General features: G+C 39.5%; 1 protein-coding gene across 4 annotated transcripts in view; it reads right to left on the reverse strand.

Annotated features, from left to right (window-relative positions):
• Window positions 1-2,762: 2,762 nt before the first annotated feature.
• The window catches only part of CPT1A (carnitine palmitoyltransferase 1A), a 404,991-nt gene continuing 394,937 nt past the window's right edge, over window positions 2,763-12,816 (reverse strand). For all 4 annotated transcript variants that reach the window (XM_086957836.1, XM_086957839.1, XM_086957840.1 and 1 more), the window contains exon 19: window positions 2,763-6,303. In XM_086957836.1, coding sequence (XP_086813962.1) covers window positions 6,217-6,303 — 87 coding nt within the window. In that variant the 3' untranslated portion in view covers window positions 2,763-6,216. The remainder of the gene's footprint in view (window positions 6,304-12,816) is intronic.

Here is a 12,816-nt window from a genome sequence, read left to right on the forward strand (position 1 = left end):
TCCGGGTCGCACTCCATTGTAGTCATCCAGAACTTGTGATTTTCACACTCTGTGATTTTAGGCACCTTACTTACCTGAAACCTTTAAAATGCATTTCTCCGGTTCTACTGACTGAACTTTTGTTGTTCTGGTGTAAAATAATTTATAACATTTTACTCGATTTTCCTAAATTGGTGTGGGATTTTTCTTGTCTTGTGTTTTCACTTTACTACTGTTTGAAGTGCTGCATAAATACTTTACACATCACCTCTAAGTTGAGCCTAACTGCTTTTTTGCCAAGCTACCAGAGGGTTAAGCACAAGTTAATTTGGGCTCACTTGTGACTTCACCCTGACAAAAAATGTAACCGCTGCTTGCAAAGGGTTTAGTTCCCCTCAACCAGTAACCCAATTTCCTACATAGTCTCTACTCTGAGTAATCCCTCTTCTTGCTCTCAGCCCTCATTCATCCATACATGCATGCCCACTTCTCCCTTTCAGTATCTACTACTACTTTCTTCCATGTGCCTCAAACCCTCTGCGCATTTCACTCCACTGTCACTGTCATCCACCTCTCAACAAATGCATCTCTTGAGCTCCACACCCCTCTCACCTTATATCAATTCTTTTTTATCAGAAAATATGCTTCTATGGGCCACATGTCTCTTTCCTCTACCACAGTGTCCATTAATTCCCCTCTCAAAGTGCTCTTCCCTCTCATTGTGCTACTGCACCATTTAGGAATCTGCATTCTCTCCCTGTGCCCATCCCTCCTGCTACCAATAATAAGTGGTCAGTGATGTCCTCTACATCAATGACCTTCCTACTCTCCTATCCCAAATGGACTGTAAAAATTGTTTTGAGTTGTACATGGAACAGAAGAATGCAAAACCAGATTCAACCCTATTTAAATCTCTGATGGAATACCCAAAGGTCAATTCAGTCCTGCTGATAAACAAGTATGACAGAATCCACTAGTAGGCCCAATCTACTTCGAGGTCTATTCTAGCTAGACATTGATGGCCTGAAGGACTGTCTGGTTGTGATCCAAGCCTGGATGTCTAAGGTCTACTTCCAATTGCACCCCACCACAACCAAAAGGTGTGATCATTGCCAGTGAATGGGGAAAAAACAGATGCAAGGCTGGCTCTCCAAGATGAATTTTGATTGCTTCACCCTTTGACAACATCCTGGCCCTGTGCTTGTATACCATATTAGCATCAGGGCTCACACTGGACCCAAAACAAAGATGCCTGGTATCAGTTGGACCAGTTCAAAGCAGACTCATCAAAAGAGGGGAGAGTACCTTGAGGCTGATGTGAGCTGCGGCAGAATTGCCACAATGTTACAGTGCCTAATAGGTAAAAGCAGGTTTCTACCAGGAAAGCTTGATCTTCCCTTTGGTAGCTATTCCCTTAGTATAAGGCTTCCCTCAGAAAAAATTCTAGTAAAGTATTTTAGCAACACCAAAACAAAAAATAAATCAGGTAACCTTCCCAAACTGATTTAGTAAAAAAGGAAATGTAATGTAAAAAGTACTACCAAAATAGCAATAGTTGGTTAGGAGGACGAACGTTGAAAGAAATGGTAAATAATATCCATAACAAAAAGAAGTGATTAAGAAATTCAATACAAATCAACTGGACATGGGAGATTGAGATGTAGGCAACCTCCCTCGCAGAACCAGCGATGAAGCAAGATCAGGTTGATGATGCAGCTATACCCGAGTCAGCTCAATGGTGGACCAGCACTATGGCACTCTTTGTGACACACTGTGATGTAGTGATGGTGTCAAGTATAGATTCAGGTATCTATTTTAGTTTGAACTTGAAAGCTTTGTGGACCTCAAAATCCTTCCGCAGGGCTAGGCTGGATGCTGCAACCGATGAGGACTCCAGGAATACCATCTATTCACGGTGCTAGGACACAGCCCAGCCAGCGGAAATTTATAACAGGACCGTCATCCAAGTTATTCTCATTCACTATCTTAACAGAGGAGATGCTGTGACTCAATGTAACTTCAGTGAAAGCATCATTCATGCAGTGGTTAGCCGAAGGTAAGGTATATGCAAAAACCAAAGGATCACGCCTACCCTTATAGAATGACACTGGATCCCCTGCATCACAAAGAACTAGTAAGTGGTCTAAAAGGCAGTCATCTCTTTTATCCTGTAGTAGATGGCAACCATGATTGAGAACTCCAATGGCGATTTCATGCAGAGCTGGGCAAAATAGTTGGTATATTTGGTGGCAAGAGAAAGCACATTTTGGTGGAGTTCCAATTCACTCCTGCCTACCACAAAATGTAATCCAGAGATGGTCATCAGTTGGTATATTTGGTGGCAAGAGAAAGCACATTTTGATGGAGTTCCAATTCACTCCTGCCTACCACAAAATGTAATCCAGAGCTGGTCATCCTACCCACAAATCAGAAAATATCTGGTTCATAGGCAGTTTGCGTACCTGGTTTTGCCAGATAGAATTACACGAAATGCACACACTTGTGAAATGCCCAATTTGTTTATTTCTCAGGCTTACCTGGGAGAAAATTTAGAGTTTTTCTGTAGCCTGATTTTAACCTGTGGGCGTATAAAAATAAAATAAAAAAATATAACAAAAACAAGGGGCGGATTTCACCTATTTTGCAATTCACAAAATAATTTTGCACACTACTACTTACCTGGATGACAGGTAGAAGAACTAAAAGTTTGGAAATTAAGAAATGTAGGAAAAATACAAGATGCCAGGCAATATCTAGCGCAATAAAACGCACAGACAACGAAGTCACCATTTTAAATTAATCTCTTTTATTAATGATAATCTAAATCCACGTTGATTTCTAAGATTCACATCCAAATAAACAAAGATGGACAGAAACTTTGTTTCTTTTAATAGCTAGAAAACCCCTACAAGTTGCTACTTGTTAAAACAACTTTTTCAGCATCACATTGGATTGCATAAAAGACTGATCTGAAGCATATTATTAGGGGTTAATTTATCTGTATGCTGACTGCATAGCTGCAGCACCTAGATTCCAAGTAATCAGCATTTAATTTCATGCCCAATACCTCTTATCCAAACATTCTTGTAAGGCGAACTACAGAATACGGGACAGATCTAGAAAGTGCTGGCAAGTACCCGCAGGAAAATGTTGTTCTACGAACATTTTACATCTAGGTTAAATTCACCAAGCTCATCATTACAACATTCATTAAAACACCTATTCCAATCTGGGTTAGAAGATTGTAGCCTAATGGTTTTATAGACTCATGACTTCTGCAACCTTGCTTTCAGCATGATAGTTGTTCAACACATCTTGGATGATATCAGTCAGTGGGAGAGAAGCACACTGCTGTCCAGGAAACATGTTATTCTTAAATATTCTACTTGGAGACCTGTAACTATGTTGCAGTGTTTTATTAATAATTAATGAAAGGACTGAAATAGTTTACTCTCCCACCAGAAAGGAAAATATAACTCACTTGGAAGGAAACGTGTTAGAACTTGTCTCAAATAGGTTCCAATTTCTCAACAACACAAATAGTTGTGCATTGAACAGCATGCCACCATGGAGGGAATGTTTAGAAAGTACCATTTTGTATTAGTAGTTGATGGTACTGCATGGTCAGAATCCACAATATTGTCAGCTTCTGGTTACCTTGTATATTACAAGTCTCAATTTTATGGCTATTCGTGAGGGAGATAAAAGCACTGGATTTTCTCTAGTGTGCTTTTAGCACTGAGGTAGTTATTTCCGAGCTGACTGGGAGTGCATCTTGGGTGCTTCTGCAATGGGAAGGATACTCTAAAGTGGACGGTAAACCATATGTGCCCCCTACTTCGTGTATTCTGAACCAACCTCTACAGAAAGAAAACCAATGTCTATCAGGTTAAAAGCAAGAACACATGATCCACTGGGTGCTGAGACTTGTGAAAAATTATTGGATTCACAGAGGTGCTGAGAAAGTCTTAACAAGCAGGAACCGCGAGGGACAGCCTCAGAGTAGGCATTTACTTTACATGCTCCGTACAGTCCAAAATAACCATGGAATCGCATAAGTTGATTAAGAAATGTCATCTTTTCCAATTAAATACATAACCCTCTAATCTCTTTTTATAAGATGCAGTACTGATCCTTGGACAAACCTGCAACATCCCACGTAAGGAAAAAGATATTAAAATTGTAACACTGTACTAGCCACGTGTACATTCCAAACATTTAAAACCTGAGAATCAAACCTAAACGGATATTTGCAGTAATAATAATAAAAACATTCTATTTATTGTTATCCTTATGTTAAATAAATGAACTGGCCAGTGGTCAAAATAAATAGTGCATGTATCCTGCATTTCCAGAAAGGATATCTATAGCTCCTCGTGAATTTGCATTCAGTTATTTGACTGGATGCCATGCTGATCACATGTTATTAGAAGAACTGCCCACACTTTCAGCTTTCATGAAAGCACACACTTGTCAACCATCGAGGGAAGGATGAATGAAATGAATACCATGTTCTGATGCCCCACAACCTGAGTCCTTCATTTACCAACTGCACACCAAATTATTCTCAGGTATTGTTTTTTAAGGAGTTGGTGTGAATTTTAGTGCTTGAATGAGGTGCCGTGTGAGCTAACTCAGTTTCCATCTACATTAATTGCGAGAAGAGCGCAACAAGGAGAGGAGTGTCAAAATGTTATCTCAGCACAGTGACAAACTCGTTGACAACATTAATCGAAAAGAGTTATTTTTTGAAGGAAAGCAAAACTATAAAAAAAAAATAACGGATACTTGCAAAATTGCTTGCCTGAATGTATGTCGAATGAGCCCACTGTATCTTTTAGGCTGCCATATAATGCCATTTTCTTGCAGATTATTTCCACAAAAATGAGACCTTACAAGGTGTGACCCACAGCAGCAATGTTGTTTTTTTCTATGTAGTTTTACTTTATACCAGCAGTAAGTAATAAAGTGTTTAGTTTAAATATATTTCCATATCACCCCGTACCGCTAGTACACGCCTTTTCATAAGTGAATGCATATGAGTGCTAATAGGATGCAAAAATGACACTTAGCAGCAACACTGAGTCGCATGTACCTTAGAATAACCCTCAAGAATTATTCTTGGTTCCACTCTTTTGCAATGAACTCTCGGGTTGGACAGCTGACGGGTCCTTTACAGACCAATAACTTGTAAGTTTGTGCTTCCCATGAACATATTTGAGTGTGGACATACTTTTCAGAAACATTTGCCACAAAATTGGCAAGCAGAGCAGCTTCACACACTGTAAGGATAAATTATGGTTAAAACACATGGATGGTTTCCTATGACTAGGCCTTCAGTATGTAAGGCACCAACTCACACACGTTTTCTGTTGGTAACGAAAACTACTGTGTAAGCAATGACGATAGTGAGTGCTTACAAAGCATGACGAGGCACTACTGGCTTTCCTGTTGCTGTGCAAGTATTCTAGCCCCAATGGCTGGGTCCTCCCAGCAGCGTACATTAGTGCATCACATTTTGGTTAACAGGTAACATCTTGTTAGGATGCCCCTACAATCTGAAACAACGAACAGATAAAAGCAAACATTCTAAGATTTGAGAAAGCCCCCAAACTCGTAGTAATCAGCCATCGATCTTTTTTAAAGGGGTGCCCCCATCATGTTGCAGTATGAATGTGTTACGCTGGTGTACAGCATTTTCAATTTACAAGAACATAATTTACAATAATTCAATGTAAACACAATTTAGAGAGGCCTACTATCACTAACACATGCTTTCCATTGATCGTTTACAGCTGGACCCACTAAAAACCAGTATGGAAACATTGCGACTGAGAAAAAAACTCTTCTGACTTAGGAATTAAAAAAAAAAAATAATAAACATGGCAGCAATATAACACACAATGTTCAGTTATTCCCCCACTCCTAACAAAAGGAAGACCGTCTAGCAGCGCAGATTAGTATTCTCTTTTCTAAAGAGTAGTAACAGATCCTTAAACTTAGTGGCCAACCTTTGATCGTCAGTATTTTAACCTCAAGGACAATTAATCAATCAAAAACAACACATTAGTGGGAACACATGCAAAGGTCTTTCAATAAACTAGCGACTTTCCGGACCTGGCAATGAGAAGATAGTTTTGTGGAAGGTTTTATGGTACATCTAACCTCCAATCAGAAACATTTTGTTTCTTTAGAGGCCAGAAGACCTTTACATCAAATGATATGCTTTAGTTTTTTTCACTTAGAGGAGTTTCTGCTGAGGTGGTACAGTGCCAAAATATCATTCATGGCGTCCCTGATGTGCTTTCCAAAGCGATGCGAATCCTAGAAGAAAAAACAGTTTTGAATTACTACAGATTTATAAAAGAACAAAAACCGTGACCCAAAATTCCATCTATGTTAGTTTAACTTGATTAAAATCCCTGCTTATTAGTGGTGATAACGACGGATAAGTGTCCTGCTTTAGAAAATAAGGGCCTGATTTAGATGATGTTATTCCGTACGGACAACAGTGAATTTTGCTCTGTCAACCTGTGAGTAACTGCACTACAAATTTAGAAATCTACGCTGCCCCTGCGATAGTCACCTTTGGTTTATTTCATTAATAATTATTGTTATAAAGGAGCATTAGTATATTGAATTCAATGACAATGAACAATGACAGGAGATCCCAAATTATGTTTGGTTGGCCAGGACTGGAAATATGGGGCATGATGTATGAAATGTCCATTCACAAAAAGTGGTTGTAAATTGCATAATCTTTTGTGAATGGAAAACTATTTTGCGACCCGTCCCAGGAACTAATAGGTTGTTACACAAAAACCTAATGGGTCATACACAACCCGATCTACCTCTTCCATATTCAATAACACAATGCGACAGACTATGAGGGGTTGCCATCAGAGAGATGGTGGCCTGCTGGGGTCAACAAACCACCATGCCTGTGCTTACATTTTAATACAGCAAACACTTTTTTTTCAAATGTATCCAATTTTTTTAAAAGACAGAGGTTGCATTTGATAAAGAAGAGTAATGTTGGTAAAACTTTGTTTGAGAGTTGGACCACTGCCTACTCCCCAACAAACCTGTTTTGTAAAGGGGAAGGTATCCCATTAGAAACCAAAGGGACCCCTTGCCTTTTGTGAATGGGTTATCACCGCAACTCGGGAGTCAGTAACTTTTCAATGTTTCGCAACTGGATTACAGTCACAACAAACCGATATATACCATAACAAATGGTTATTTGGTAGGGACTCCCTATACATGCCCCATTTAAACAGTGATTCGTTATGCCTTTCTTAGCCCATTTGAGATTTGGTAACATGCTAACGGGTTGAATAGATTTAAAAAAGCCATTTTGCAGTTGCAAACCCTGTGATTTTGTGAACTGAGGGTTTGCAACACCAATATGGCTTTGTACATCAGGCCCTAAATGTCCTACCTACATGAAATGAGGTGACAACCCTATTAATGCAGTATTATGTCAGAGAGCATAGTATGTTTGGACCAGAGAAATTAGTATAATAATGATATGAGGCAAAGTACGTTTGTCAGGTGTTGCAATTAGTAACATCGGAAAAAGTTTAGAACAGAAATCTACTATATCACGTGACAAGTAAACGGTTCCAATTTTAAGGGACTAACATAAAAAAAGTATTACCCAAGAATGGCTAAGGTAAAAAACGGTTTCTAGTGTTTTAGGATTATATAATTTAGAAAATGTAATCCTAGTACAGTATGCTGAGCTATTACAGATTTAAATACGATATGATCATGCAGGTTCCAAAAATGCCCCTTAAGTTTTACATTAAGATTTAATTGAATACACATTGAGCAAAAGGTGGGAGCGGATTGATGACTACAATAATTAAGGTCTCAGGAACGGCATAATATATATATATATATATATATATATATGGAATTCACTGGAAAAACCATAGGTTTCAGGTATTATATAGTTAGGAATTAGCATTTAAAAAACCAATGAAATTGCTCCTATATAGTTAGTTGTACTAACTAGATTTCGCGCACCCGCAATCCACTGCTGATGATGTCACATATTAGATCATTCATGACATGGTCAGTGACATCACTGATGACATCTCAAATGACATCACTGATGACATCATCCAGTGAATGTGGTTTGTTCGTTATTTAAATATGCATTATATATATAGCAATTTTCATTCAAGAATGAGTGGATATATATAAATAAATATTTGGATGGAGGATTTAGTAGCAGTGCAATTGACTGTTTACTTGACCAATTTATAGTGTCTCACTAAATATAGTGGATAGTGACTAAACTGTGTGAATATCTGTATCACTTCGTCAGTTGTTGTGTAAACTGATTCTACAGTTGGTTACTAGCTATGTGAAAGTCTATATTAGTTATTGATTAGTTAACGGAGTATTTGTATGGGAGTGTGAAAGTGTGTGTGGTTCGGTGGGGGTTGTGTGACTGTCCAAAGATGTGTGAATAGTTGATTCAGTAGATATATGAAGTTAAAAGTACATGCTCTAACAGTTTGGGTGAGTGAATCTCTTTTTGGGTGTGGTGATGAGCAAATATATGTCTCAATGGTACATGTCCAACAAACTAGAAAAATAAAAGGCAGTGTATGTGTCAGTTGTTGTATATAAATAAGTATACACAAGACTCAATGATTGTGTGAGTGACTGTATGGATAACTGAATACTTGTAATAATGATTTTAAAATTCACTAAGTATGACTTACTATCTAAATGAATAGATGAAGTGGCGTTTGTATAAGTGTTTTGCTAAGTAAATATGTAAGTATGATCCATTGTTTGCATGAGTGAGTAGGATGACTTCATATGTGAATAGGATGTGGGCTGTTTAATGTTGATATAGGTGTATAAGTATTTTTGATAGTGTTCTATTGTTCATTGACAGCAGGTATGAGTGAATCTACAGGTAAGTGATTAGATGTGTGTATACATCTATGAATCACGGAGTGGATTTTTAGATACTTGTATTGCTGTGACAATGGATTCAAATATGATACTCTGTATTTTAACAAAGAGTGATGAAAGATTTTAATAGTGTGTGAAAAGGTGTAAGATTGTCACGTGGATGATGTCATCAGTGATGTCATTTGAGATGTCATCAGTGATGTCACTGACCATGTCATGAATGATCTAATATGTGACATCATCAGCAGTGGATTGCGGGTGCGCGAAATATTGTTAGTACAACTAACTATATAGGAGCAATTTCAATGGTTTTTTAAATGCTAATTCCTAACTATATAAGGCCTGAAACCTATGGTTTTTTCAGTGAATTTCAAAGGTTTTTAATATGCTAATTCCTAACTATATAAGGCCTGAAACCTATGGTTTTTTCAGTGAATTTGCAAGGTTTTTTTAATGCTAATTCCTAACTATATAAGGCCTGAAACCTATGATTTTTTCAGTGAATTCGCAAGGTTTTTTAAATGCTAATTCTATTAGCCGATAATGTTTAAATATGTTAATGTCCTTGTGGGACCACCTGAGCAGCCCTAGGGGGTCAGGTTGTTTCTACCCTGCCCCCTTTTTGCATTCTGCACGTTTGGTTTTCTGCTTCTTTTGTGCCTCAGTCTACCTAGCACAAGATGAATGCCAACACTTCCTGGTTAGAAGTGTTGACAGCCAATGAGCATGCTGCTTTCCTGCGAAAGGCATGCTGATTGGCTGCTACTGTCTGACAACACTCCAAACCAGGAAATGTTGGCAGCCATCTTGTGCCTCGGTAGAACCAAGGCACAAGAAAGCAGTGAAACAAAGGTGCAAAACACGCAAAGGGGGCAGGGTAGAAGCACCCTGACCCCCTAAGCCTGCTCAGCGGGTCCCACAAGGACCCCCCAGACCCAAAAATAATTTTTTTTGGTTTTCCCCGTGGTACGCTCAGGGTACGCGTACATGGCATGGCACCCTGCGCGTACTCCGCGAAATTAAAAAAAATATATATTCGTTTTTTTGACCTTCGGGGTCCTCCTAGGCCCCCCTGATAAAACCTAGGGTGTCTCTACCCTGCCCCCTTTTATAGTTTTCCCCTTTTGTTTTTCACCTCTTGTGTCTCAGTTCTACCGAGACACAAGATGGCGGACTCTCCGGACCGTTTGGAATGTTCACATACACCCGAGAGCCAATCAGCTTTCCGCTCGCGCACTTCCGTGTCGCGCCGGGTGCGCTCCCCGGTACGCGTACCTGTAAGCGCTCGAAGCGCGCATTTAGATATATATATGTGTTTTTGAAGTTAATTTTCATAAAAAACCACTGGAGCAATTTTCACCAAATATAGAAAAGGCACTTCTGCGTACCAGTCCCTACAATTTTGCCAAGTTTGGTGTAATTCCGTTGAGCCGTTCGGGCTGTAGCCATGTCGAATCGTCCTATGGAAATTAACATGAGGAAAACACGTTTTGGGACCCCCTTTTTTCCTCGGCCCCCGCATGACGAATCCCCCCCAAAACTTCCAGGGAAGGAGCGGAGCGTAGCTGGCCTTAATTTTGGAAAATAACACGCAAATTCCTCAACCGGCGCCGAAGTTATTCCCAATAGAATGTTGCGGATTTCCTATGGTAGCTAGGTCCTTGGAAGAGAATGCTGCGCAGGCTTCGCAGTCCCTGGATTCGTGTTCAGGCGACAGGCAGAGGTTGCACACCTCGTGTAGGTCCTTGTGTGGGAACTTAGCACCACACGTTGGACATTTCTTAAATGGAGTCCTTTCCATGGACTCCGGGCTTGACCACGTCGAGAAAGGCCTCCTGTTCGTCAACGTAGATCAAAGTTTTTCTTTGATGTTGGAATCGAAACGCGTCGGAATGGAAATGAAATCGCGTTCGATAACAATACCGTCGAATTGGAAAGGGAATACGCGCCGAAAAGTCACTTCTTTCCGAAGTCGATCTGGAGCGCTTCGATCCTCATCCGAACCCGATGGCGGAAAAAAACAATCTAAGGATGGAGCCGATGCCCATGCGCACTAGCAACCAAAGGAGGAGTCACCAAGCTACAAAAGACTCTCCAGGAGAAAAACAAGTGCAATCATCCGAGCCCAACACCAGATGGCAATCTATTCATAATGTACCATCTGCAGCCCATATGCCTCGAACATATACATATATATATATATATATACATATATATATATATACACATACATATATATATATATGTATATATATATATATATATATATATATATATATATATATATATGTAAAATGCTATTTACCAGTATGCATCTGTTCTTGGCATATGGGCTGCAGACCACACACTATTGCATAGATTGCACAGCAGTTTCTCCCTTTGCGGCGACCACCCGTGTCTGTTGCAGTAGTTTGAAATAATTTTTTGAGTACAGCCTGGCCCACACTTGCTTGTTGTTTTGCCTGCACATCTACACAGTAGTGTTTTGTAAATGTGTGCGGAGTAGACCATGTAGCTGCTTTACAGATGTCATCTAATGGTATGCTCCCTAGGAATGCCAAAGATGCCCCTAATTTACGGGTAGAATGAGCCCTAGGTGGAATGGATAGAGTGCGTTTTGCTTTTTGATAACACATTCAAATGCACTTAACAATCCATCTTGCAATGCCCGAGTTTGAAATTGGATTTCCCTTATGTGGAGGAGAAAAAGACACAAACAGTTGTTTAGTTTTACGAAAAGGTTTTGTCCTATCAATGTAGTATAGAAGCACTCTTTTTACATCTAATGTATATAGAGCTCTTTCTGCCACTGTTTGTGGTTGGGGAAAAAATACTGGCAACTCAATAAATTGATTGAGGTGGAAAGGTGAAATGACCTTTGGCAGAAACTTTGGATTTGTTTTAGGAACCACTTTATTATGATGAAGTTGTATAAATCGTTCTTGAATTGTTAATGCTTGTATCTCACTCACTCTAAGTGACGTTACAGCTACTAAAAAAGCAACTTTCAATGTAAGGAATTGTAATTCACACTTATGTAATGGTTCGAAAGGAGGACCCATAAGTCTTGTGGGAACAACATTTAAGTTCCACACTGGGGAGGGTGGTATTCTAGGAGGAATTCCATAAACGCTTTGATTGCAGGAACTCTAAACAATGACAAATGTTGTCTGTTTTGAAGATATGCTGCTATAGCAGCAAGATGTAACCTGATTGAGGAATACGCTAAGTTAGATCTTTGCAGATGTAACAGATAGCATATAATGTTTTGTACGGAAGCATCTATGGGATTGATGTTGTTATTTGTACAATATACAACAAACCTTTTCCACTGTGCTGCATAACATGCTCTAGTGGTGGGGCGTCGTGCTTCTTTTACGACATTCATACAATCAGGTGGTAAATTTAGATATCCAAATTCTAAGACCTCAGGAGCCAAATCGCTAGATTGAGCTGCATTGGGTCTGGATGCATAATCTCTCCATGGTTCTGTGTTAGTAGATGTTTTAGTTTGTGATGTGGTACTACTGACATCTCTAGTAGCGTGGTGTACCAGAGTTGTCTTGCCCACATTGGTGCTATGTGAATCAATGTGACAGAATGTTCCTGTAGCTTGCGTACCACTAATGAAATTAGTGGGAGAGGTGGAAAAGTGTACGCAAATTTGTTTGACCAGTTCATCCATACCGCATTGCCTTTGGATAATGGGTGTGGGTATCTGGCGGCGAAGCTTGGGCATTTGGAGCTGTGCTTTGTAGCAAACAGATCTATGTCTAGTTGACCCCACTTTTGAAAAAATGGCTGAAGAACTTGATGATGAAGTGCCCATTGGTGTATCTGTTGTCTTTGACGACTTAACAGATCTGCAACTTGATTGTGAACTCCTGGTAGATGTTCTGC

This window comes from Lissotriton vulgaris, chromosome 2_1 (assembly GCF_964263255.1).
Source record: "Lissotriton vulgaris chromosome 2_1, aLisVul1.2, whole genome shotgun sequence".
NCBI classification, from domain to species: domain Eukaryota; kingdom Metazoa; phylum Chordata; class Amphibia; order Caudata; family Salamandridae; genus Lissotriton; species Lissotriton vulgaris.